Source organism: Periplaneta americana, chromosome 11 (genome assembly GCF_040183065.1).
Source record: "Periplaneta americana isolate PAMFEO1 chromosome 11, P.americana_PAMFEO1_priV1, whole genome shotgun sequence".
In the NCBI taxonomy this organism is placed as follows: Eukaryota; Metazoa; Arthropoda; class Insecta; order Blattodea; family Blattidae; genus Periplaneta; species Periplaneta americana.
The window spans coordinates 71946724-71971907 of record NC_091127.1 but is presented as its reverse complement, the minus strand read 5'-3'; the positions used below and the strand labels follow the sequence as shown (position 1 = coordinate 71971907).

The window sequence follows — 25184 nt, the reverse complement described above, 5'->3', positions numbered from 1 at the left end:
GGTGGTAGTTAATTTTCCTGATTTAAAGTTTTTGATTTGGTATGTTATTATGTAACCTAGTTTGTTATTTCTCAGTTTATTCTACGTAACAGAAATAACACGAAGACAATATGTGACTTTTCATCATCATCATCATCATCATCATCATCATCATCATCATCATCATCATCATCATCATCATCATCATTTCACGGTTTAAGCCATCAAGGCTCGTTCCGGTCTCATAGGTTTTAGTCAAAAAGTTGAATCCATTTTTTTCTTGGTCTACCAAGATTTCTTATACCTGACGATTTATAATTTAAAACTAATTTTGGAATACGGGAATCATTCATTCTGTCGACATGTTCCTTCCAGTTGTTTCTGTATTGTTTTATTTTGTCTGCTAACTTAAAGACATTCAATTCATTTCGAATGTCTTCACTTCTTTTTTTTATCTAGTAGGTTATATCCAGCAATATTTCTTAAAAATTTCATTTCAATTGTTTCAATCATTTGTTCTTCTTTTTTAGTTAAAATCCAAAATTCACAGCCATATAATAGTACAGGAACTGCCATCACTTTTTAAAACTTTTAGTTTCTATTCTCGTATTTTTTAGAGATTTCTTTATAGTACCACAAACATATTTAAATTTATTAATTTTATTTAAAGTGTTTTCATTTTCAAAATAAGAGATATTGCAACCAAGATAATCAAAGCAATTGACTTGTTCAACGGTTTTTCCTTCTAGGATGATTTTGGCTCTTATGGAATTTGATCCGTTGAAAACTAATATTTTAGTTTTGTTTATAGATATTGTTAAGTTATATTGATGGACAGTATTATTTAATATATACAGAGCTTTTTGTAATCCATCTTCTGAACTAAATAGAACTTGATCATCTGCAAAGAATAAAGTATCTAGATATGTATTTCTAATAAAATGTGAATCTAATTTTGTCTGCCAATTAATTGACTTTTCACGTGCAGTAATTTTCCATTTTGTGTAAATGACATCAAATAAAGAAAAAAAGTGTTTCCTGAAATATTGTTATATTTAGCAAATCAATTACTAAAAATTTGATTCCTCTGTACCGAACATATAGTTAAATTGTCCAATAGTTTAGGGTAAATCACTGTGCACAGACAGCTTGCAATGAGAAAGAAAGAAAAAAAGAAATAGAAAAAAAGTGCCTACTTTCAGGCTGCTGCTACTGCTGCTGCTGATCTTTTACTTCACAATTTAGTGATAGCACGTGTTAGACCACTGCAAAAGTTGTTAGCTTAATTCTTGTCGTTGAAGGCTTGTCTGCCGGATTATAAACAGAGACTCTCTGTCTCTCTCTTTATTAATTGGGCGCGCTAATGGATCACACTCTTCGCCTGGTGTCGTCGGGCTGCATATTTAGCAGGCGTCTCTATTATCTGGGGGCAGATCCCCTCACTTTTCTATATATAATCTCTGGTTAATGCACCTCCATCCCATCACAGACTGAGAGCTCCATTAGATCTTTGTACGCGGGACAAGTCCACGAACCACTGTGAAAATCAGCCGGGGCAAATGGCTGCCCACGTTATTCTTATTAATGTCATTACTGGATGCAGAATCACTGAGAATGAGAAAACCATGTTCTAGTTTTGTGTTGTTTTTTGTTTTTGTTATTTATCCTTTGGTCACATACCATTTCCACGAGGTTGTTTAACTTTCTCTGATTCAATGTCATTTTTCATTATATTTAAACATTCAATAATATGTGTACGTATTGTCTCTTATGTTACCGTTAAAAACCGAAATCCGTCAAAACCAGTTTCAACTGTTAAAAACTATGTTTTTTTATTTGAGGCCTCGCCTTTAAGAATACACGTAGTCAACATGTAGATGTCTATTATTGGAGAAAAATTCGTTCTGACTCCTGGAATCGAACCCAGGACCTCTTAGCTTTGCGCGATAAGCGCTCTTTCCATCTGAGCTACGCCGGTACCCGATTCATAGCGCCGCACATGCCGAACTCTTCTCCTCTATATCATCAATTGCCCACTACCTGCATTTTAGAAATATAAGTTATGTATGCAGGAGTGCATATTTAAATGACTTTATGGCCATTTTCGACAACAGTTCTTGAATTACTGTGCATCGATCTTTAAATACAATGAATATGTCCTTTAAAAATGTAATTTATATACAAGAAATTGTGAAAATATTAAGAACTGAGATAACAGAGACAGAGGCGTGCATCGGATCTTTCTTTAAATGCAATGTACACTTAACGGCAAAAAGAATGGGCCGACTCTTGGTCTATAGAAATGCTAAGTTCTATCGCGCGGTTCACTCGTGTAAACGTAACCCAGTGCAAGGCATTGCTGTGGTGTCTCTTCACTGAACGTCGTCCGTCTATAATGTGGCAAACCTTATGAGCTACGTGTGGCCCAGTGGTAAGATGTCTGACGTCTGTACCAAAGGTTGTGAGTTCGCCTCCTAGTACGGTAAAATTATTATTTTTTATTTTAATTTTTACTTAATTTATTAGTTTAAATGTGAAATGGGGTTTGTTAATAAACTTCGTTATGCCTGCCTTGTAAAAATACTATTGCCCATCACCTGTGGGCTATTAATAGGCGAGACCTGGCCTGTATAAACAAAAATACTTGTTTCACATCCTAAAAAACCGGACGCATACAAAACACAAATAAATAATTAAATTAACAAAAACAAACAATTTGTTAATATATTAACAAAAAAAAAGGTCTGTAGTGGGGACTAGTATCTCGTCCACATACCACCTGCGTCAACAACTGCTCTCATTCTGCGCGGCATGGAGTCCACAAGATTACGGAACAGGTCTAAATTCTTGGCCATCTCCTCCCACGCATATAGAACTCTGTTCCACAATTCCTCAGGTGTCCGAACGGGTGGTTGTTCTGCCCAATTAGAGCGTAGGAACCTTTTGACTGCAGCCCACAAATTTTGAATCGGATTCATATCTGGTGAATTTGGAGGCCAGTCGACTGGGTCGACGTCACGCCTTCTCGTAAACCATCTTTGAATCCGGTTGGTGGTGTGTATCGGATGATTATCCTGCTGGAAGAAAAGTGTTCCTTCTGGATATCGTTTTCGGGCGGAATGGATCATTACATTTGCCAAAATGTGTTCGTAGACTTCTGCCGTAAACCGCCCGTGGATGCGTTCCAAAAGTCCTGCCTCATCATATGACATCCACCCCCAACACGCGAACCTCACGCAACTCGACTTGTTAATAATTAGTCTCACGAAGCGTTCATCATATCGGTGGCCATTCATACAATAAACTAGAGCAGTACTATCGTTGCTATTGGAGACAATTACCTGGTCGGAGAAAATGACATTTCTCCAATCGAAGTCTGTCGGAGAGTAACATACGCAGAATAACCTATGCGAACCAGGGCAATGAGTTATTGTTTCTGTGCCATCTTCAAGCGTAATGACGAGACAGAACTTGTATTAACAGATAGGAGTATTGCTTGAAAGAGAGAGGGAGGTTTATTATTTATTAGAGTTTGGGCATATTCTAAGAGATATCGCCACATAATTATAGCTTTGCGAGACACGTATGATGGCAAATTTGTAATTAAAAAAAAGAAGATAGGTGGACTTTCGAACCTTGAGCTACTACTATCAACTTGTTCAATAGACCACTGCCGTAACGACTTACGCTACTGTGACTGTTGATATCAGTTCGGCATAATAAGTAGTTTTCCTATTCATATTCGCTCCGGTTTGATTTTGTATTTATCAATTTTATTATTATTTCACTCTTCAAAGGCCCTGATGTATCTAGAATTAACCCGCCATTCGATTTTATTACATATTTTAGACTCTTAAACAAAATGCAGCAAATTTAAATGGTTTAATTATGTGTTACCTAGTGAACTACGGCTTTGACGAGACGAGCATGCGCAATGTTATGTCTCTGGAACTTAGAAATTGTCGGCCGGCGCATTCTTTTTGCCTCTAAGTGTACAGGTCTTTTGAAATTGTTCGCTGGAACTTAAAAATGACGGAACGGATAAAGTGATATAATTTTGTAATACAGAAATATTTTTAATGTAATAAATTAAAAACAAAATTTCTTTGTCAAAATTCCTCAAATTTCAGTCATGACTACTCTCAAATTAATATAGTTTTCTATTTCGTTTCAGTGACATGGTTAAGTAATGAAATAGGGACGTAAAACATTAAAATAAAAGAAAAATGCAATAATTCAATAATGTGGCGTGATACATGAAAAGAGAGAAGCACGTCCGAAGTTCAAGCAAATTTATGTCTTTAATATGTTATAATAAGAATTAATGTAATCAATTTATTATTCAGAATTCTGAAAAGTTTAACTAAGCTTATGAGTTAAGGCTACGGTTACGCAGGAAAGAACAATATTCACAGTATTCGGAGTAAGCTCCGAGAAAAGACATATCAAAATCTAACAGGTACGACAACGTTCTTATATTCATTTCTATGTCAGAAACAACATTCCTCCTCCCAACAAATTTTCAGTTTTCTTCTGGTATTATGTGCAATAAAGAAAGTAGAACCATAAACTGCTCCTACTATATCTTTTCCTGTAGAAGGATGTATGATGATAGAACCTACGGAAAGTGAATGCAGAAAATGTTATTTCTATCCTTACTCCTAAAACTAAGATGGTTTGGTTAGAATCTCCTACAGTGTAAAACGTAATACAGGGAGAAGAGTTCAGTGGTTTTTCGCCAAGCGGTTTTCGTCTTATCGAGCGCGCCTTCATTCAGTTAACTTAATGCAAAAGGAACAGAAACCTTACTTAATAATTTGCTAAAGGTATATATTCGAAATGTTATTTACTCACAAAATTAACTAAGGAGATGATTCAACTGTCCGCTCTACTGTACCCAACGTCTTTAAGAGATTATCAACATTGCAGTTCCTTTCGAGAAAAATGAAGACAAAATTTTCATAGATACTGTTTTCAGGTTTCCATAGTGTGAGAATTTGATTTGTATAGCCTATTTTGTTGAGTTCCTCTAAATATAACAGATATACGGCGTTCAATCGACAGATCTATGGAATCCCAAATTTAATTATTTCAAATTGAAATAATTCTGGTTTAAGGATCTGCATGAATTACGTCCATCGGAGGATTGGTCTTATGTGATCTGATGAATTCTGTTGAAAATGGGCCAAGTTACACTTTTTAATAATTAATTTAACAAATAAGGGATGCAAAATAAATGTAACATGCTGTCGGCATTTAACATTAAAAAGAAATATTGATATTATTTTCTCATTCATTATGTTACATAAAACTCGTATTTTCGAAACTTAGGGGATATTAATGGAGGATGTGGTCGGGGTTTTCCATTGTTTCGAAAATGTAACATACCGGTAACCATGAAGAAGACACCAAACAACATATTTTCAAAGCAAGGGAATACAGGGTTTTTTCCGACCTCTGATAACGAATTTGAATGACGTCATGTGCGTCAGGAATCACACCGACAGCTGAATTGAGGCCAGAGGTGACAGACCAGAAGTGAATGATTTCATATCACAGTAGCAATGCCCAAGAAAATCGAGCCTTTTTGGGAGGGATACATAACAACCCTTTCCGATGCCAAGTACAGTTACGTGACAATCATAGGAGCCTGCAAAAAACGTGGTTTCGTTATTTCCAAGAAAGGCATCTTGTGTGTACCTAATAAGACTGGCATAGCTCGGATGGGATTAATTCCAGAGTGGAAAAAGTAACCAAATCCACCCCCCGTCACAAGTCGCCGCACCCCACGAGATGATACAAATTAATTCCATTCAAGCTTTACCAATTTTATTAAGTACACAGAAGATGCTTTACTTGGAAATAACGAAACCTCGTTTATTGCAAGCTTCTTTTATTTTCACTTAACTTACTTGGCATTGGAAAGGGTTGTTATGTACCCCTCCCAAAAAAAGGCTAGATTTTCTTGGGAATTTCTGCTGTGAGTCGCCGTGCACTCTGACTATAAGCTCACTCACTGCTGGTCTGTCACCTCGCGCCACAGTACAGCTGTCGTGTGACTCCTGACGCACATGATGTCATTCAAATTCGTTATCAGAGATCGGAAACAACCCTGTATTAGAATCTATTTCTCTGTCCTACAACTTTGTTAGAACTCATAACATCGGCGCCTATATTCAGATTCACCAGGATTAGCTGTTGCATCACGATATGTTTCGTTATACCTTTAATAACAATATTATTATTATTGTCCTTTCAGCAATATAAAAGAATTCCCTTTGCTACGAAAACAGTCGAAATGATTTTACAAGAAAATTATTAAGGCGATAAATAATGTCATTGAAACATTCTTGTCTTTATTTGACCGAATCTTAGAAAATGTATTAATTAGTTTATGAACAGCAGTATGTTTTCTACGAAAGTCAGCGAAACGGTTGTTAGGTTACAAATAATGTCACCCAAGTATTCTTGTCTTTAACTCTCCCAGCCTTAGGAAATATTTCATTAATTACTTTATGAATAGCTGTGCGACTTGGAACTATATCCGGAGATGATTGAGGCGTTCAGAGCTAAAGTGGATGAAGACCATGAGACATATTTTTGAGATAACAGGACTTAAAGTTAACTTGCTCTTGTGGATTATTTTTAAATTTAATACTAGAAATATTAGAATTGACAAGATTAGGATATTTGAATATAAATTTGTTATATATTTTTGAGCCTAAATTACTACTATGATTAAATATTGAAGCAGTGTTCCATTTTGGTTCAAACAATCAACCCTTAGCTGGTGAGGTGGGGTTTGTGGACCCCAACGAAAATACAAACCACCACTCCTTTTTAAATATTGAGGTGGGGGCTACGACAGTCTAGGTAGCTTTCAGTCAATCTGTTGGCAGTCTGTCAAGAGAGTGGACGTATTATATTGCAGCTGGTTTAAGAATTTTCGTCATTCTTGTGCATCAGGGGTTCACCAAACCCCATCTCACCAGGTACGTAACTATTTTAGGTCTCAGCAATTAGATGCATTTTTTGCTTATTATACGGGAATGGTACTTCAGTTTGCAAGTGTAATTAGCGCCGACGTTTCTTCGTGTTTCAGTAATGACGTCCTCAAAAGCGACTGTGAATGTGAATGATCCTGGATTCGAGGACTGGGCAAATCATATTGTTCACAATGACGAGAGTGATCATAGCGGTGATGAAGGTGATACAGTTGCTCCAGATTTTCAAAATGATCATGACAGTGAGACAGAACAAGAAATCTCTGATACAGAGAATGAATCAGGGGAGAAATCATCAGTTGGCGAAAGTAGATCACCTCAGCTGAAAAGGACTAAAAAGGATCTGAAATTCTACCAGAGGAAAAGCAAATTCAAATGGTCAGCGGAATCGCCTAAGGAAAACGTACGCACAAGAAAATACAACATAATCACACATCTCCCTCGCATAATTGGACCTGCTAAGCAGCTTGGAACATACTGCAGTTATTGTTCATCTTGGGAGCTCTTGTTCAATGAAGAATTATCTGGCACAAGTCAGACAGAAATTATCTGATCAAAATCGATATGATTACAGAGATAATGATATTATTGAACTCAAAGCTTTCCTAGGAATATTGATGTTTACATCAATCTTCATATCTAAAAATGAGGACCTTGAAGCATTGTTTGCCACAGACGGTACAGGACGGGACATTTTCCGTTGCACAATGTCTTTGAAGCGTGTCTACGTTATTCTATTGTTTCTCCAATTTAACATTGCTTGTGATAGGGAAGAAAAAATTAAAACAGATCGCTCTTCTCCCGACAGTCTTCCACAACCTGACCGGCAGGTGAGATGTGGCAAATGTCCCAGGACAAGTGACAGGAAAACAAGGTTCAAGTGCTCTGACTGTAAAACACCAATCTGTGGTACATGTACAGTGAAATATTGTACTGATTGCGCTCTGTAAATTTGCCTTCATATAAAACACTGGCGCTTCGCTCTCACTAAGGTACTATACAGATGTTCGTCACTTGTTCAAAAAAAGACAATATTAGGATGTATTATAATAATTTGAAAAAGTGTTATATAAATTGAAGACAGAAAATCATTTTTCTGACAATTTTGTAAATAGATATGTAACATTATATTTTATGATTACTGAGATTAATTTTGTAATCGTTTTTTTGTGATAGATACGAGCATTAAAGAATACACTAACTATAAATGCCAGTTTGTAAATTTTTATTACTGTCAGTTTTCATATTAAGGCCAATTTCCATTGGGGTGTACCAAACCCCACTTCACCAGATACGTGACAAAAATATCACCTCACCAGTTAAAGGTAAAAGAATTCATACCTTTTGTTTCATAACTGTGAGAATACAATTCAAAATTATTTCTATTTTATGTATGAATTTTATTAATACAATACAATAAATTTGGTTTATTTGAAGAACATTAAAGTATAAAAACAGACATTTATGTTTTATAATTTTAATTTGTACTCACTAGCTAGCTAGCTAATAAATAATAAAAAAAAAACAATTTTTGAGATGGAAAATCAATAGGTTTATGAGGACATTTTTTAAATTATTTTTCTGTAATAAATAAAGTGGATTAAAATTTGTTTCAAATAAGATACCCCATCCTATAATTCCATACATAATTACCGATTGAAATAAAGTTAAGTATATAGTGCATAATAAACTTATTGACAAGTAATTCCTCAATAAAACAAAATAATATACTATTTTGCGTAATTTATTACAAAGGTAATTAATGTGTTGGTTCCATTTTAAATGACTGTCGAAAGTTATGTCTAAATATTTAACTTCAGAGGACTCCCTAATATAATCGGACATTTACATTGTACTGTATAAGGCAACAATTAAAGTTATGTAATTTCATACTTAATATAGACGTTTGAGGTTTCTTATATTTTTCAGATAATGAGAATGGAATAATTATGCTTTCATTTTCGTTGATAGAAAGATAATTTACGTGAAATCATTTTTTTATTAATATAAGTCCATTAATTGAATTATTGTATGTACAATATCAGATTTTTGCACCAAAACGTAAAAACTGTGTCATCTGCATAACAATAATGATCACTGTATGGTTGTAAGTCAATTTTTAACAAGTCATTTATATATAATAAAAATGAAATAGGGCTTAGAACTGTACCTTGGGGAACACTTAAATTAATAATTGAAGGTTCACTATGGCTCAGAACTTCATGAAAAAAATAATCTGAGCAAAAAGTGACTAGTGTCACCTACCGGCGAATGCTTGGAATTGTGCTCGGATAAGATTAAACTTCAGATAATCAGAAAATTAATTAAACTCGACTTAAGAAAATTTGTGACTTGATCCACTTTAGCTCTAAACGCGTCAATTTTTCATAAATACTTTTTAATTTTACTAGCCGACATATTAGTAATATGTAACACTCTTCGGGGAATAGAATACCTTAACTAGTAATTTAATCCTCTATGGTTATGAAGTAACTGCACACATGAAGAAAAAATGACACGGCAGCCCTTTACCCTGTCATCTTGATACTAAAATAGACATCTGCTCTAAGGTACTCTCCAACGAAGAAATCACTGCCAAGCTGAAAATCAATCAACTACATTCCCTTGCATCATATTTTCCACTTTTCAGCAGCACATGCTGTGATTTGCCCTAGATATAATATACCCACACTGCTCTGCGTTATAGGCTTTGACATTGACAACTTTTGTCAGGTTTACTATGCTGCCATCAGTAGTTACATAAGTAGTCACATCATAACTTTCATTTGAATTGCATTTGCGACTGTACTGCCATCTCGTGTTCTTTGACGGCGGACGGGTGGTGACCCTGGCGGTTGTTCTCTTCGAAGTGCAACCGATTTTAACATAGGAATGAGCAATCTATATGTGATCTGAGCTTTTGCTGAGTACTTCTCATGGCAAAAACTCTGAGACAAACATTAAGAAGTCCACACCTGTGCAGTAACGGTTAGCGCGTTTGGCCGCGAAACCAGGTGGCCCGAGTTCAAATCCTGGTCGGGGAAAATTACCTGGTTGAGACTCCTTCCCGGGTTTTCCCTCAACCCAATTTGAGCAAATGCTGAGTAACTTTCGGTGCTGGACCCCGGATTCATTTCACGTCATTATCACCTTCATCTCATTCAGACGGTAAACAACATAAGATGTTGATACTGCGTCGTAAAATAACCTTCTTAAAAATTATAACAGTGATAAAAGAGTACCTGCAACAGACGACAGCCAAAGGCGATGGGGTCGGATGAAGAGCAGGATGGAAAAGGCAATGTAGAGCAGACTCTTCTTCCAGCGGTCCAGCCACAGCACGCCGTCCCAGCACCGGTACACCGGACTGTACTCGTTCCTGCAACACAAGTTTATCAAGTTTACTTACTATAGGAGACACATTGGCGAAACGGACTGCAACATTACAGATGAATGGAGCTGCAATCATAAAATATGTCTGAGAATAGCTTAACTCTTTGACCCCTTCATCAGCGTGCAGATAATTATACAGTATGGACAGTTCGCGTCAGTACCTTTGATGTAGCAGGACTGATTTCAATGACATTGAAACCAGTCTGAGCGTGAGATTCTGCTTTCTCTCTGGAGTTGGCACTAACACCGCACCAGCTAGCAGTCGACACAGCGAAAATATAGCACATACAATTAATACATCTAGGTACATTATGTACTTACAGTACTTATTGGCTTTTAAGGAACCCGGAGGTTCATTGCCGCCCTCACATAAGGCCGCCATTGATCCCTATCCTGAGCAAGATTAATCCAGTCTCTACCATCATATCCCACCTGCCTCAAATCCATTTTAATATTATTTTCTCATCTACGTCTCGGCCTCCCTAAAGGTCTTTTTCCCGCCGGCCTCCCAACTAACACTCTATATGCATTTCTGGATTCGCCCATACGTGCTACATGCCCTGCCCATCTCAAGCGTCTGGATTTAATGTTCCTAATTATGTCAGGTGAAGAATACAATGCGTGCAGTTATGTGTTGTGTAACTTTCTCCATTCTCCTGTAACTTCATCCCTCTTAGCCCCAAGTATTTTCCTAAGAACCTTATTCTCAAACACCCTTAATCTCTGTTCCTCTCTCAAAGTGAGAGTCCAAGTTTCACAACCATACAGAACAACCGGTAATATAACTGTTTTATAAATTCTAACTTTCAGATTTTTTGACAGCAGATTAGATGACAAAAGCTTCTCAACCGAATAATAACAGGCATTTCCCATATTTATTCTACGTTTAATTTCCTCCTGAGCGTCATTTATAATTGTTACTGTTGCTCCAAGATATTTTAAATTTTCCACCCCTTAGTAGGATAAATCTCCAATTTTTATATTTCCATTTCGTACAATATTCTGGTCACGAGACATAATCATATACTTAGTCTTTTCGGGATTTACTTCCAACTCTATCGCTTTAATTGCTTCAAGTAGAATTTCCGTGTTTTCCCTAATCGTTTGTGGATTTTCTCCTAACATATTCACGTCATCCGCATAGACAAGAAGCTGATGTAACCCGTTCAATTCCAAACCCTCTGTGTGATCCTGAACTTTCCTAATGGCATATTCAAGAGCAAAGTTAAAAAGTAGAGGTGACAATGCATTTCCCTGCTTCAGCCCACAGTGAATTGGAAAAGCATCAGATAGAAACTGAATAAGCAGTCGTGGACAGCCGATAAGGGCTGGTCCTCCAGCTTGGGGGTTGGGCGAAGGGCTAACAACCCATCACCGTAAAAAAACAGCTTGTTACGAATCCTTCAAATAAGCCTCGGAATGGGACTGATTCTCTGGCACGACCACAGCAAAGGAATAAGGTACATTATGTACTCAAATAAAATAAATTGGACCTATGAAATAATAAATCTGTTATTATCTGTAATGTCTAGACTCTAGAGTTTCTTTATATTGAAAGTTGAGACGTTGACGACCCTAACAACAATTAACATATGTAATGATTTGATAGCGCTGAAAATGGAAAGACAAAACTCCTATGAGAAGTAAAAGCATAAGTTATACCTATATTATATTTTATACAAATATTAAACGAATTTGATACATAATTTTATAATGTATTATATTATTTTATAATATAATTTATTCTATATAAAACATAAAAAATATTATTACAACTAGTTTGTCACTGAGAAATGAGGAAAAGGTGTTAACTTGAATGTATTTGAAGCAAGGCCGTTACTGGATTATGCAATAAGGTAGGCGATGTTTGGATCCTTTGTCTCAACTCTTACACTTAATTATTATCTTAGCATTAACACTAACCTCTAGCGCTTGAAAGTTGAACTAAACGCCGGCGCACAGAAAAACAAAACAGGAAAATTTGCTCAATGTCCATTCTGTATAATCCCTATTCGCTGCCTTCATGTCTTGGTACAATAAAGCTTAGAAAAGATTATTTCAGCCACAGGAGATAAATATGTATACGTCACCTATTAATATCGTAAGGAGAAATTCTTCAAGAATCTTACTTTTATTACAAACTCTGTCACAGTTCCAGAGATCTGTATCTACATAGGACATAGGATTTACTGCAGTAGTATTTCTGTATTCTAGAGCAAGAGAAATAATTTATATAGTTGAATGACTATCAAATATATGGGTAAAGAAGCTGGACATACAGACAACAGGAACTGAATATGAGCAAATATAAACTTTGCCAAAAAATATAAATATTCCTTTCCATAAGTAGAAAAAGGACATAAGCGTCATTATTATTAATAACTGTTCAACAAAGGACATCATAAAACATTTCTAAAATTTTCAGTTTTAAGACGTCATAATTAGCCGAAGATATTACTTTGTTGACATTACGACTTCAAATTATAAACAAGAGTGGCAATGATATACTGTATATAACTGTTGAAGCACAATATTTAACTCCGCGTGGAGGACGAAGTACTAAAAATTAAATCGTTAGGGCCTAATACCGATTGTACGTAATTATCTGTGCAGGATAGGAAGGCACTTACCGCTGTCAGTGGCAAATCTCTTAACTCTCCTGCTACCAAGGGGGTAATAGAATTACCCCACTGATGATGTCTGAGTATTTTTTCCATTTTTGTCCATATTTATTTCTTAAATTCCTTGTATTTGTCTGTTATATGTCTACTAACATTTTGAAATAAGAATAACATAAATAATTCATCTACTTTAAGCAGTAGTTCGCTTTATTCATGTGGGGTTATCTTGTTACTCCCCTTGGTAGTCTGTGACATGAAAATTCCAGGATATTAAATTCAATCTGTAACTTAATTATCTTTATTTATGAGTTTGGTTCCAATTATTTTCTTTCGTGTTATTTATGTCATTATTTATCTTATCATGACTTTTGATTTCCATTTTTTTTATTCCTGTGTGTTACGGTTATTCTATAAGCAATTATGTTAGAAATAATTATTAGTTGACACTTCTCTTCGAGATGATCATTGTAGTATAGATGGTGTTCGAATATTTGAATTTCAACAAAGAGCTAAATTTTGTTTAATTGAGTTAACATTTTTATTTATTTCCTTTTAGAAGTTTCTATAGATTTTTTTTATAATTTTTTTATTATTAACAAATCTTTTGAAGATGTTCATGGTTGTATAGACTGAATTCCAATATTTAAATTTAAACAAAAAATTGAAATAATTTCCAATTTATGTTACAAATACTGATATTCATAGCTTATATCTGTGTTGTTCACTATAACAAAACTATATAGCTTTAAGGAGTTGTCGCCCTCGGTAGCATAGTTGGTATAGCGCTGGCTTCTATGCTCTAGGTTGCGGGTTCGATGTCGGCCGAGGTTGATGGCATTTAAGTATGTTTAAATGCGACAGGCTCAAGTCAGTAGATTTACTGGCATGTAAAAGAACTCCTGCGGGGCAAAATTGCAGCACATCGGCGACGCTGATATAATCTCTGCAGTTGCGAGCGTCGTTACATAAACCATAATTTAAATTTAAATTTAAGGAGTTTGTCTTGAAATGGAAGTGAGACGAGTTTAAATTTACTGTATATGTTGCTGTTAGCTTACAGTGTCACCAGTAACATGTCAGAAGGTTGTTTTTTTTTTTTTTTTTTTGTATACGTTTTCATCAATATGGAATGGACTTTTGAACCATCCTGTAATTTAAGAAATAGGACGATTATTTTACACTTTTACATTTTCTGTAGATTTAGAGTCAATAATACATAAATTGGGGGACACTATGGTGAAATATTGGTGAGAACTTAAGAAAGTCCACTTAAAAATTATTGTGACTCTCTATTTAGATCGAGCTCAAAAAGCTAATTAATTTATGTTCTCATGACTATTTTGAAGCTTTTGAGCTAATATAAATTAAAAATTGTGAAAATTGTGACGCAAGGAGCCAATATATTAAAAATATCATTTCAAAACTATTAGCCCTAATGGCACTAAATTTTGTACAGATTATAATATTGTAGGCATATTTATGTAATTTAAAATTCATAAATTTTGGACGAAAATTGTAAAAGATTTAAAATTCACATAAGTGTCCCCTTAAATATTTAAAATTCTTAACAAAGATTGGTGCTTTATTTTGGTGGGGGTAATTTTATTACTCCCCTTGGTATTAGTAAGTTGTAATGAACCTGATAGCAGGAGGGTTTAAAACTTAGCCTACCTTATAAATTTGAGTTGTTATTCCTAGTAACAGTAGGCCTATAAGTTCGTAATTACGATGTGTCTTAACACTTGGTTGCATTCTGATCCTTCACTTACTATTATTTATATATATATATATATATATATATATATATATATATATATATATATATATATATATATATATATATTAAGTTCACTGTTGGAAGTCATTCCAGTATGGAGAGAGCAGTGCGAGCTGCGTAGCATGGCTATCTCGACTTCCAAGATTGAGAAAGAACCGTTGAGAGGGGTCCAATCGATTCGCTACATCTCCGTATGAAACGAGGCTATCCTTTCGTCACAATATTATGTCGCACTATATTGGTGTTCTCTGAAAGCGCTGCATTGTTGAGTTTACATAAAGATTATTTTTTTAGTCCTACAGAATTTATCTGTTATGGTAACAATGGATCAAAATTCGCTCCGGCGCCGGGGATCGAACCTTGGTCCTTGATTATACGTAACAGTAGCACTGTCCAATCATTTTGATTCCGTCCATACTCTGTGGAAATGTGCGAAATCTAGGAAAGGTAGCGAGAATTTTGACGATGTTAGTTACTTCCAGGCCGTGTTTAAATATCGTAACAAACTACTCTTCCAGTGGACAATATATAAGCCACTCTTGAGCGAAAGAAGCGCTATATACGTATCAGCTGAATGACGTCTCTGTTAATGCACAGGCAACTCGGCGCCACACGTGGTTCTGGACAGTCCGTCGCAGAATCTGGTATAGCTCATTCTCTTTTTAGTTCCATTCATTATTTTCTTTCTTCTTTTACTGTATCTTCCATCCCTTGTGCCATGATTTCCTTCTTTACTTTATTTCTCTTGCGTATATTTTCTCTTGCCTTCTATTCTTTTTTCCTGTACTATTCTTCTTCTCTTGTCCCAGCTTTCTTTCCTGTCATCCTTCCTGTTACCTCTTTCCATTCATTCCTCATCTCCCTTCTGCTACATTCCACATTCTTGTTTCCAGTTTGCATCACTACATCTCTACCTTTCATTCTACTTAAGTAACACTTACTTTCCTTTCTTTTTACTTTCCATTTTTCATCCTTCTCATTTTCCTTTCCTTCTTTTCTTATTCTCCCTCCATTTCCAAGTGTTATTTAACGACGCTGTATCAAATACGCATGTATGATATTTGCCCAGATGAGGCATAGTATTCAGTGTGGCATTGCCTAACAGACTTAGAGCAGAGGGAAACCTTGGAAAAATCGAATCAGATAATTGGCCCGATCAGAATATCTATTTAACACAATCTTGAATTAATACAAATCACTAATCTAAAATCTAACACAATCTTTAACTAATACAAGTCACAAGTTATGTTGTGATTAGATCTATTTTTTCCTGTAGGGATAAACTAAAACTAGTTAAATATCTTCACATTTTATATGAAATACGAATGTTTGAAAGCGGTTTATGGTGCCTAAAAATACCTGTTTTGCCAATTGAGACATATTTTAAGGCTTTAGAGCCTAAAAGTGCCTATTTGTTACTTATATATATATATATTTTTTTTTTGGTATGAGTGAAAGAGAAAGTTGAATGTCATGAGGTGGGTTTGTTTCAAACAACCTGTAATAGTTTGATTGTAGGAATGAAAAAATTCATGAAAAACTTCTGGTTTTGTTGATCACTTGAGCAGACAGTATGAATGTAATGAATCGGGAAGATGTAGTTCTACCTAAATAAATCAGCATGGCAAATATTGCTATATTTAAATATGCATCCATTGCTTCGGTATCAATGGGAAGCATTTTTTTTTTTTTTTTGCTTATAAAATGGTTCTGTGTAAGAAAAGACAAAGTTTCACAATAGAAAATTAGAGAAAAACGTTGTTACGTAATGCAATGTTAATTACAAATAATGTTTTAATTGTGAATTCATTGGTAAACTAATTACTTTAATTGTAATATGATGAGCAGCCTTAGAGCAATAGGCCGGTGAATTCATTAAAAATTATGTACCGGTATTCATAATTTAAGACTTAACAAAAATAAAGTTTCTAACCGCGATATCCTTTTTTACTGTTTCTTTCACTGTATACTGTAATGCTTAATACTCACTAATTAATTGAATTTTTATAATTACTGTAGTTTGCGTGGATAAAAATTACATATTAGCTGCATAAGAAAGTATTTTTAGGTGCCTAAATCTATGTTTTCAGTAGCAATTTTGATAAATTCAGAGTCTATTTTAGGTGCCTAAAAGTTAGTTTTTAAATGCCTAAAAATCCGAGGTCTAGTTATGATACAATGAATTACGAAATTTATTACCATCTACTTTACAACAGGTGTTAATGTCCAGTTTACAATTCTACAACCCTTCAGAGTGTCCACTCTAAAAATCATTACATTCATGACACCGTCGCAAATTGACATCTAACTCTCTCTCCAAAGTGCGGGGTCTCTTGTGTAGTTGGCCAAAGGCAGCTAAGCGAGTATCCGCGCAATCAGTAGTTCCTCTCTGTGTCAGTTGGCGTGGTGTACAACATACTCTTCGTATGTCTCCGAAGACAGAAATAAAGGAGCATGAAGTCGGGCGTTCGCGCTGGCCACACAGAGGGTCACCCTCTCTCAATCCAACGCACCAAAAAGGTGCTGTTCAGATATGCTCTCATAGCAAGCGTGAAATGCGGACGGGCTCCATGCTGAAATCACATGTCCCTTCGCATCGCGAGGGGTACATTCCCCATAAGCAGTGACAATGTGTCCTAAAGAACCTCAAGGTAACCTCTTCCATTCAGCTGCTCAGATAAGTACACTGAGCTCAAACACAGGCTTTGACCTCTGCAATAAGACATAGTAAGCACGGAGCATATTGAAAGGTGGGTGTTGATACAATCATACGCAAATTACAGCGTTGCAGCTTCAACATTTTTCTTGTGAACTTAGTGTATATAGACGCAGGAGTAGGGGCGAGGAAAAGGGGGCGTGGCACGGTTGAAAATTGTTAACTTTATCACTCAAATCAATGTATGTAGCGGTGCGTTGAAAAAGGGATGTATACCTCCTAAAGGAAACCTCGGAGAAATGGGTTGTCTGAAAATAAATGGTTCTCCATGCGAGTCATATCATTCTTCCTTCCGCTTTGGTGCAGAGGTCCTAATTACTCTGTATTTTAAATTGCGTTTTCCTGTGCACACAGCTAGATTTGATTATTTCGAGTAGGGCAAAATATGTATTATTTTCTGCTGAGATTTTCCTTTGTAGGCCTACCTCATCCATACATTAGTGTTACTATTAAGGACTGTGTAAAGCGTTTAAACTCATCCACTACCTCGAATTTATCCAGTATTAATAGGGTGACCACAATTCCTTTGATTGAAAGTGGGACTTTAATCACGTTTTTAGGGAAAAAGTGGAGCACCATGTTCATCTAAAATACACTATTTATTTGATTTAAATTTAATCATAAGACGGACATACAACATGAAACGTTGATAACAATAGAAGAAGGAACAAATGTTAATACTTTCAAATTATACTTGTTAAAATAGTATTACAGCAATAAGAAAAATTAAATGCACTTTCAAATTTATTAATATTTAATTCAAGTCAGAAATTAGACTTCTAAAAGGATTTATTTACTTTATTTACTCCAATCATACTTAGCAGAAGTTGTTATTGCATTCAGCAACTCTTGTTTTCCAAGAAAATATGAATGAAAGTCATTGCAGTTAAATTCAGCTGAATAGTATTTGCCGTAGCTCTGAAACAAAGAAATTTCTTTTCAAGCTCTTCTGTGAATTTGCACTGCCTCTTTGAATTTGTTATAAGGAGTAAAACACAGTTATAATGTTCATTATAAACACGTATTAAATTGATCAAAATCCTAGCTTAACTTGGCAACTGAACAAAAACCAATAAAAATCTCTAATATTATCGATCTATCGATAAGCAGAACAGCTAGTACCAACCTAAAATTGTCATTATTAATACAGCAAATACAATCTATAGCATAAAGAAATATCTTCCATGTCGACAATATGCAAGTAATACAGGTAAAATTTATCGGCACACTTGTAAAATGTTTATAACTTGCAAACTTACGCCAAAAATCGGGACGAAAGCCTATGTGTTGGGGGGAAAAAAAAAGGTCGAGACAGGTTTTTGGAGGCTCAAAAACGGGACAATCCCGATTAATCGAGACGTATTGTCATCCTAATTAACTGTAATTATTCCCAGTTGTTCTCTAGCTTGAACCACCCTTTTTGTTTTATTTACAATAACTTTAAGTCCTATCTCGTCGTCTTTACCACAAAGAAAATATGTCCGATACTCATTTCTGTTAAGAGATGGGTAGGCCTTAAGAATCGAACCCGCGACCTTCCGACTTGCAGCGTTACTGCTTCATCGGGACGCTTCTGTAAGCCTATAATAATAATAATAATAATAATAATAATAATAATAATAATAATAATAATACGATGGAAATTATTCTTCCGTGATTCTTGTTGGTACTAAACTTCTTCGTTCTCTCGAACTTCTCAAGGAATTGACAAGCCCAAATGGCGCCATTAGCAGTTTTCTCAAGAGACGGCGTATGTTCTGTATTTTCGTTATTGTCTTAGGAAAGTGAAAGCAATCCATAAACTCTAGGATGAACAAACCAAGCGGTCGGCCAACTTATTGATGTTCGTGACCCAGTCAGTTCCTGTCTCGTAGTCGTGCGTCATTTTCCAGTGGCGTATATATTTCATAGCGAGTGCAAATATTTACCCACGATATGGCAGGCCAGTCGCTGTATGTTGAGCACACAGCACAAATAACGCGAGGACCTGCCATTAAGGGAGATGATCGCAGCTTCGTGAAAATAAAATGCAGTTGTTTTTATACCATTAGTTGACACTAGTCCTCTAAACAATTTAATGGCTCATCACACATTTTACAAGGTCGGATATGAGTGGAACAGCACACAGAATTTCGTAATGGCTTTGAATTCGCTATTCATTAGCAGTGATTAGAAATATCTTGTTTATTTCCATGATAGACTGGATAAAGCGGGGAAAACTGACGGAAAAACACGTAGTTAAAAACCGTCTGAATGATTAGGATACGATAAGAAAATTAAAATCGGAAATGAGGTAGCGGGAAAGGAAAAATACAACAGAAAAGGAAGAAATTCACATAGAAAGAAATGAGTATTTAGCCTCTAAGCGTTTTCCACGTCATATGAAGTTAGTCTGGCGTATTTAAAGAGAGGAATATCACTAACGCTTACGTGATCAAAATAAATTGTTGCTTCTTCACCCTCCAAGACCTTAGCTATCTCACACATTATTTGAAAACCATTGCTTTTTCCTAACACATTTCTCAATTTGTTTTTCAAAGTTTCCATTTTAGAACTCCTGAGCGAGTCTAATTTTCTTTCGACATTGCGCACTTTCTGTACGGTTTCTGCCAAGAGGTTTGTTGTTACTGCTAATCTTTTTATTGAATCACATAAAAAATTGAGGTGGACAGAAATGTACGCTTAGTCACTTTTTACATACCTGTCATTTAGCAAATTTTGTATTATTTCTATCGATGATGCGTCTTCTTTGTCCCGTTCATCTACTACTGATTTAACACTCAAAATTATTTACATAGTACATCATAGCGGAAAGTCAAGTACTCCAGCGAGTGATTACGGGTGTGGTGGTAGTTGAAGACCTGGCTTTTTGTTTTTCAAACTATTAATTCTAGTTGGGGCCTTGACAAAATACTTTCTTTCCGTTAGATACCACGTTAGATACGTTAGTTTGTCTACATTGGGATAAAGGATTCGGACACTTTCACACACTTGCCGTCCAACAATCCGCTATCAGTCAACCTGTATCTCCTCCATCGGGACCCGAACTTCGAACTCTACTGATAACCAGATTTCGGTCCTGGGCCAGAAACGCATGAAGTTCAGAACGCACGGACGATAGTGTTCTGTTGGTCGAGTGGAGTGGGAGATAGAGCTCGCCGTTACTTCGTGTTTCAACATGTAAACAGTCCGTCACAGTACGGCACAAAATATATTTCACCCTGTACAGATGCAGTATATACAGTACATTCTTAGTGTAGACAATAAATGTCTAGCATTAAAGTATTAACGAGAGTTGTAACCTTCAATCAGGTGTCCCTACGCCGAAGCCTGTTACACGTACCGCAGCCAAGCAGCAATACACACAACGGTAATGCACATTACGGACTCACCTGTGCTGTTGCAGTCGGGTGACTGCACACGGGTCATGACGTCATTTATACTCCGTGTACTCTAATACTGATTTAGAAAGCATGATGGAATATTCAGATTGTCAATTTCTATAAATGAATACAATATAATATTTTATTACTCAGCCAATGACAAATCAATGTAAAATAATGACTAATTTTATAGTCATTAAGTTTATATACATGAATTACAAAATTGCGAACGTTTTCGCCTATTCAGGCATCCTCAGGCAGAGTTATACAATATCTCAATGTCACATACGTAGCTATTGGTGGTGAGTACTATTTGAATTAATGATGTACAAGCCATCTCCATTATTAAAATGTAATATTACAGGTAGTAAACTTAATAATATTAAAAATGTTAAAACCATTTAGTAATTAAACTTCATAATATGTGGAACTCTTGTTCAGTCCAATGAGTGGTGAATATATCTGAAATGTATAAAAAAATATAACAGAAATGGGAATATCAAATGTAAATTGTAATCGGATTGGATATTTAAAAGTACTCACGTCGTTTAAAATGTGACAACTGCATAGTTAGCAACTGTATGGATAACTATAAACATCCTGTGTCTAATGTAAATTATCTGTAATGAAATAATAATTAATATCAATTTTAGTAGAATTTGAAAAATTAATTGGAGGGCTAAATTATGGAGGTACTTACGTAGAGGTGAGACGACCTGCTGCTATTAGGACTGTAACTGGTATGACGTGGGGGAAGTGTATATTCGTGTAAACAACTACGCGGAAGGATATTGCGTGGTGACGGGGTTAGAGGTTGTACAGGGGATTTCGGATTTGGGTTAAATTTTCATTAAGAATGCTGTTCTCTATTTGAATTTGTTTAGCAATGTAATATTCTTCTGCAGAATTTATCAATTTAGTTTCTATTCCTGATTTTAATATTTTAAAGGTTTTATTTGCTGGAATTTAATATTTACAGAAAACCTGGAATTACTAACCATAGCATCCCCATAAATTCAGAACATCCTACTGCACATAAATTAAGTAACTTCAATTACATGATTAATAGATTAATACAATTTCCACTAAGTAAAAACAATTACAAGAAAGAATATAATAAAATAATACAAATAGCCAACGAAAATGGCTATAGTAGGCCTACTAATTTGATTAAAAAACTAATAAACAAGAATAAAAGGAAAAAAGAACTAAGTAATATATATACATTAACAAAACAAAACAAGACCAACAAAAAATACTTCAGTTTAACATATAATAAATATATATCTAGCAAATATATATCTAGCTAACTTTTTTAAAAAAGGAAATATTTCCATAGCGCACAAACCAACTAATAAACTCAATAACAATTTAAACAATAGACTTCAAGAAGTTAACAAACTCCACAATAATGGTATTTACAGATTGGAATGTTTTACATGTAAAGAAAAATATATAGGACAAACCAAAAGAAATTTCAAAATTAGATACAATGAGCACATTTCTGACTTCAAACATAATCGTAAGAAATCTACATATGCATCTCATCTAATAGATACTGGACATGAATTAGGCCCAGCAAATAAAACCTTTAAAATATTAAAATCAGGAATAGAAACTAAATTGATAAATTCTGCAGAAGAATATTACATTGCTAAACAAATTCAAATAGAGAACAGCATTCTTAATGAAAATTTAACCCAAATCCGAAATCCCCTGTACAACCTCTAACCCCGTCACCACGCAATATCCTTCCGCGTAGTTGTTTACACGAATATACACTTCCCCCACGTCATACCAGTTACAGTCCTAATAGCAGCAGGTCGTCTCACCTCTACGTAAGTACCTCCATAATTTAGCCCTCCAATTAATTTTTCAAATTCTACTAAAATTGATATTAATTATTATTTCATTACAGATAATTTACATTAGACACAGGATGTTTATAGTTATCCATACAGTTGCTAACTATGCAGTTGTCACATTTTAAACGACGTGAGTACTTTTAAATATCCAATCCGATTACAATTTACATTTGATATTCCCATTTCTGTTATATTTTTTTATACATTTCAGATATATTCACCACTCATTGGACTGAACAAGAGTTCCACATATTATGAAGTTTAATTACTAAATGGTTTTAACATTTTTAATATTATTAAGTTTACTACCTGTAATATTACATTTTAATAATGGAGATGGCTTGTACATCATTAATTCAAATAGTACTCACCACCAATAGCTACGTATGTGACATTGAGATATTGTATAACTCTGCCTGAGGATGCCTGAATAGGCGAAAACGTTCGCAATTTTGTAATTCATGTATATAAACTTAATGACTATAAAATAATTCATTATTTTACATTGATTTGTCATTGACTGAGTAATAAAATATTATATTGTATTCACTCATACTGATTACTCTGTGTCCCTAGGCCGAAGCCTGCTGATAACACATGCCTGCGATGAAAAAAAAATTAATTTCAATTCTCCTTTATGTATTTTTGTGTGTTGAAGCCAAAAATGACATCAGAAATGGCACATCACGCATCATTTTTACACAAGACTGTATTTTATCTTTTATACTAATTATTTTTCTGCATCCATAATCCAGTGCTCTAATGTCAAATTTTTGTACTAATTTGTTAGTGAGGTTCAGAAACATAATCTAGAAGTCTGTATGATGTAGAGAGTGAAAATTCTGAAGAGTTTACCAGTTTGAACTCAATAATTCAATAAGAGATTTAAGATTACCCAAGAAAAAAGCTGAACTCTTATGCTTCAGATTAAAATACATTTTCTGACACAAGGAACATTTCTTCATTGGTACAGAAGTACAGAAGAGTAATTTACACGCTACCCTTCAGAATAGGGTGCCTTAGTATAATGCAGTGCTATTCCTGGTTTTATACAAAAAATTTAATTTTTAATGGTGAAATTGCGTTTATTGCTTTTCCTATTATGTGAGGTTCAAGAGATGTTCTTTGTGACCAATGTTTTTGTGCCCAGTGACTGCTTCTTGCTCTGATGTCCCATTCACGGAAGAAATATAAAAAAACTTAGTATACCCAGACTGTTGACGAAGGAACATACATAATTCTCTCAGATCTCCACATATCATCCAGTTATGATCTTTATATTTCATCTTTGTAAGAACCAGTTCAAGATTCTTATAAGTTTTTATTACTTTGCTAGAACTTCACTGAGAGATAGTTTTAATATTTTTGTAATATAAATGCCTTTACTGAGAAACAAAAGTGGAATAAATTTAAAAACCATATTGAGTCCGATAAGATTACAAATTATCAAAGTTTTATTGTTGAAGCCGTCAAACTCATCAAATTACATAGTGATAAACACAAATATACAATTATTTACATGTTGAATGAACGTTTTCGGTTCTAAGAACCATCATCAGATCCCTCGTAGACACTACAAACAACTTATAATGTAAACAAACAGTGTGACATAGGTTTTAAATGTGAAGTATTTATTGAATAATTTGATCGCTTGCAACGATGCATTTGAATAGATAAGAATAATAATAAAAATTATATATACAGAAACAAAATTGTTAAAATATAATTAATCGATCAAATATGTAAATTAAAACTGTATAAAAGTGACAATAGACCAAATCCATATGATTAAAATATGTATAACAGAAGCAATATGAGGACTGCATTTACAGGATGTCAGGTCGATATGCTGGTACAAAATGTTGAACGGAATAGATATACAGCTTCATATGAAGGGTTCAGAGCCATAGTGGGCCAAGCGCTATTTATTAAAAACGGAAAAAGCAAGGGTTGAAATTAAGTGAATACCATAGTTTAATGAAGATTGACATATCATTTAGTTTTAACGTGCATACTTTATATTACTTGCTCTATGTTTCATTAAATTATGGTTCTTACTTAATTTGAACTCTTGTTTCCTACGTTTTTAATATATGGCGCTTGGCCCACTATGGCTCTGAACCCTTCATATGTAGATAAAGAGGACGTAATGTTCGAATCATGTGAGGTCTTGTGTTCTGAAAATAATATGTAGGAATTTTACTGTGTTATGAAAAAATTAATTATGAGAATTAATAAATTTTGAAAATCAAGTAATGTAAAAAATCGTAATAAGGGGAGAGGGAAGCACAAATGACGTAAATACTTACGAAAATGACGGAGAGAAGTATGTATCCGATATTGTAGAGGTACCAGCGATAAATGTTTACGAACGTTACGTTAACAGAAGTAGATGTACAGTTTCATGTGAAGATAAAGAAGACGTAACGTTCGAAACATGTGAGGT

At 34.8% G+C, this 25184-nt stretch overlaps 1 protein-coding gene across 1 annotated transcript in view; it reads right to left on the bottom strand.

The window, feature by feature from the left end:
• LOC138709089 (uncharacterized) overlaps positions 1-25184 on the bottom strand; it is a 261416-nt gene that overhangs the window by 38368 nt on the left and 197864 nt on the right. Inside the window, exon 3 of the mRNA XM_069839601.1 lies at positions 10226-10362. Within this exon, the coding sequence (XP_069695702.1) occupies positions 10226-10362 (137 nt within the window). The remainder of the gene's footprint in view (positions 1-10225; positions 10363-25184) is intronic.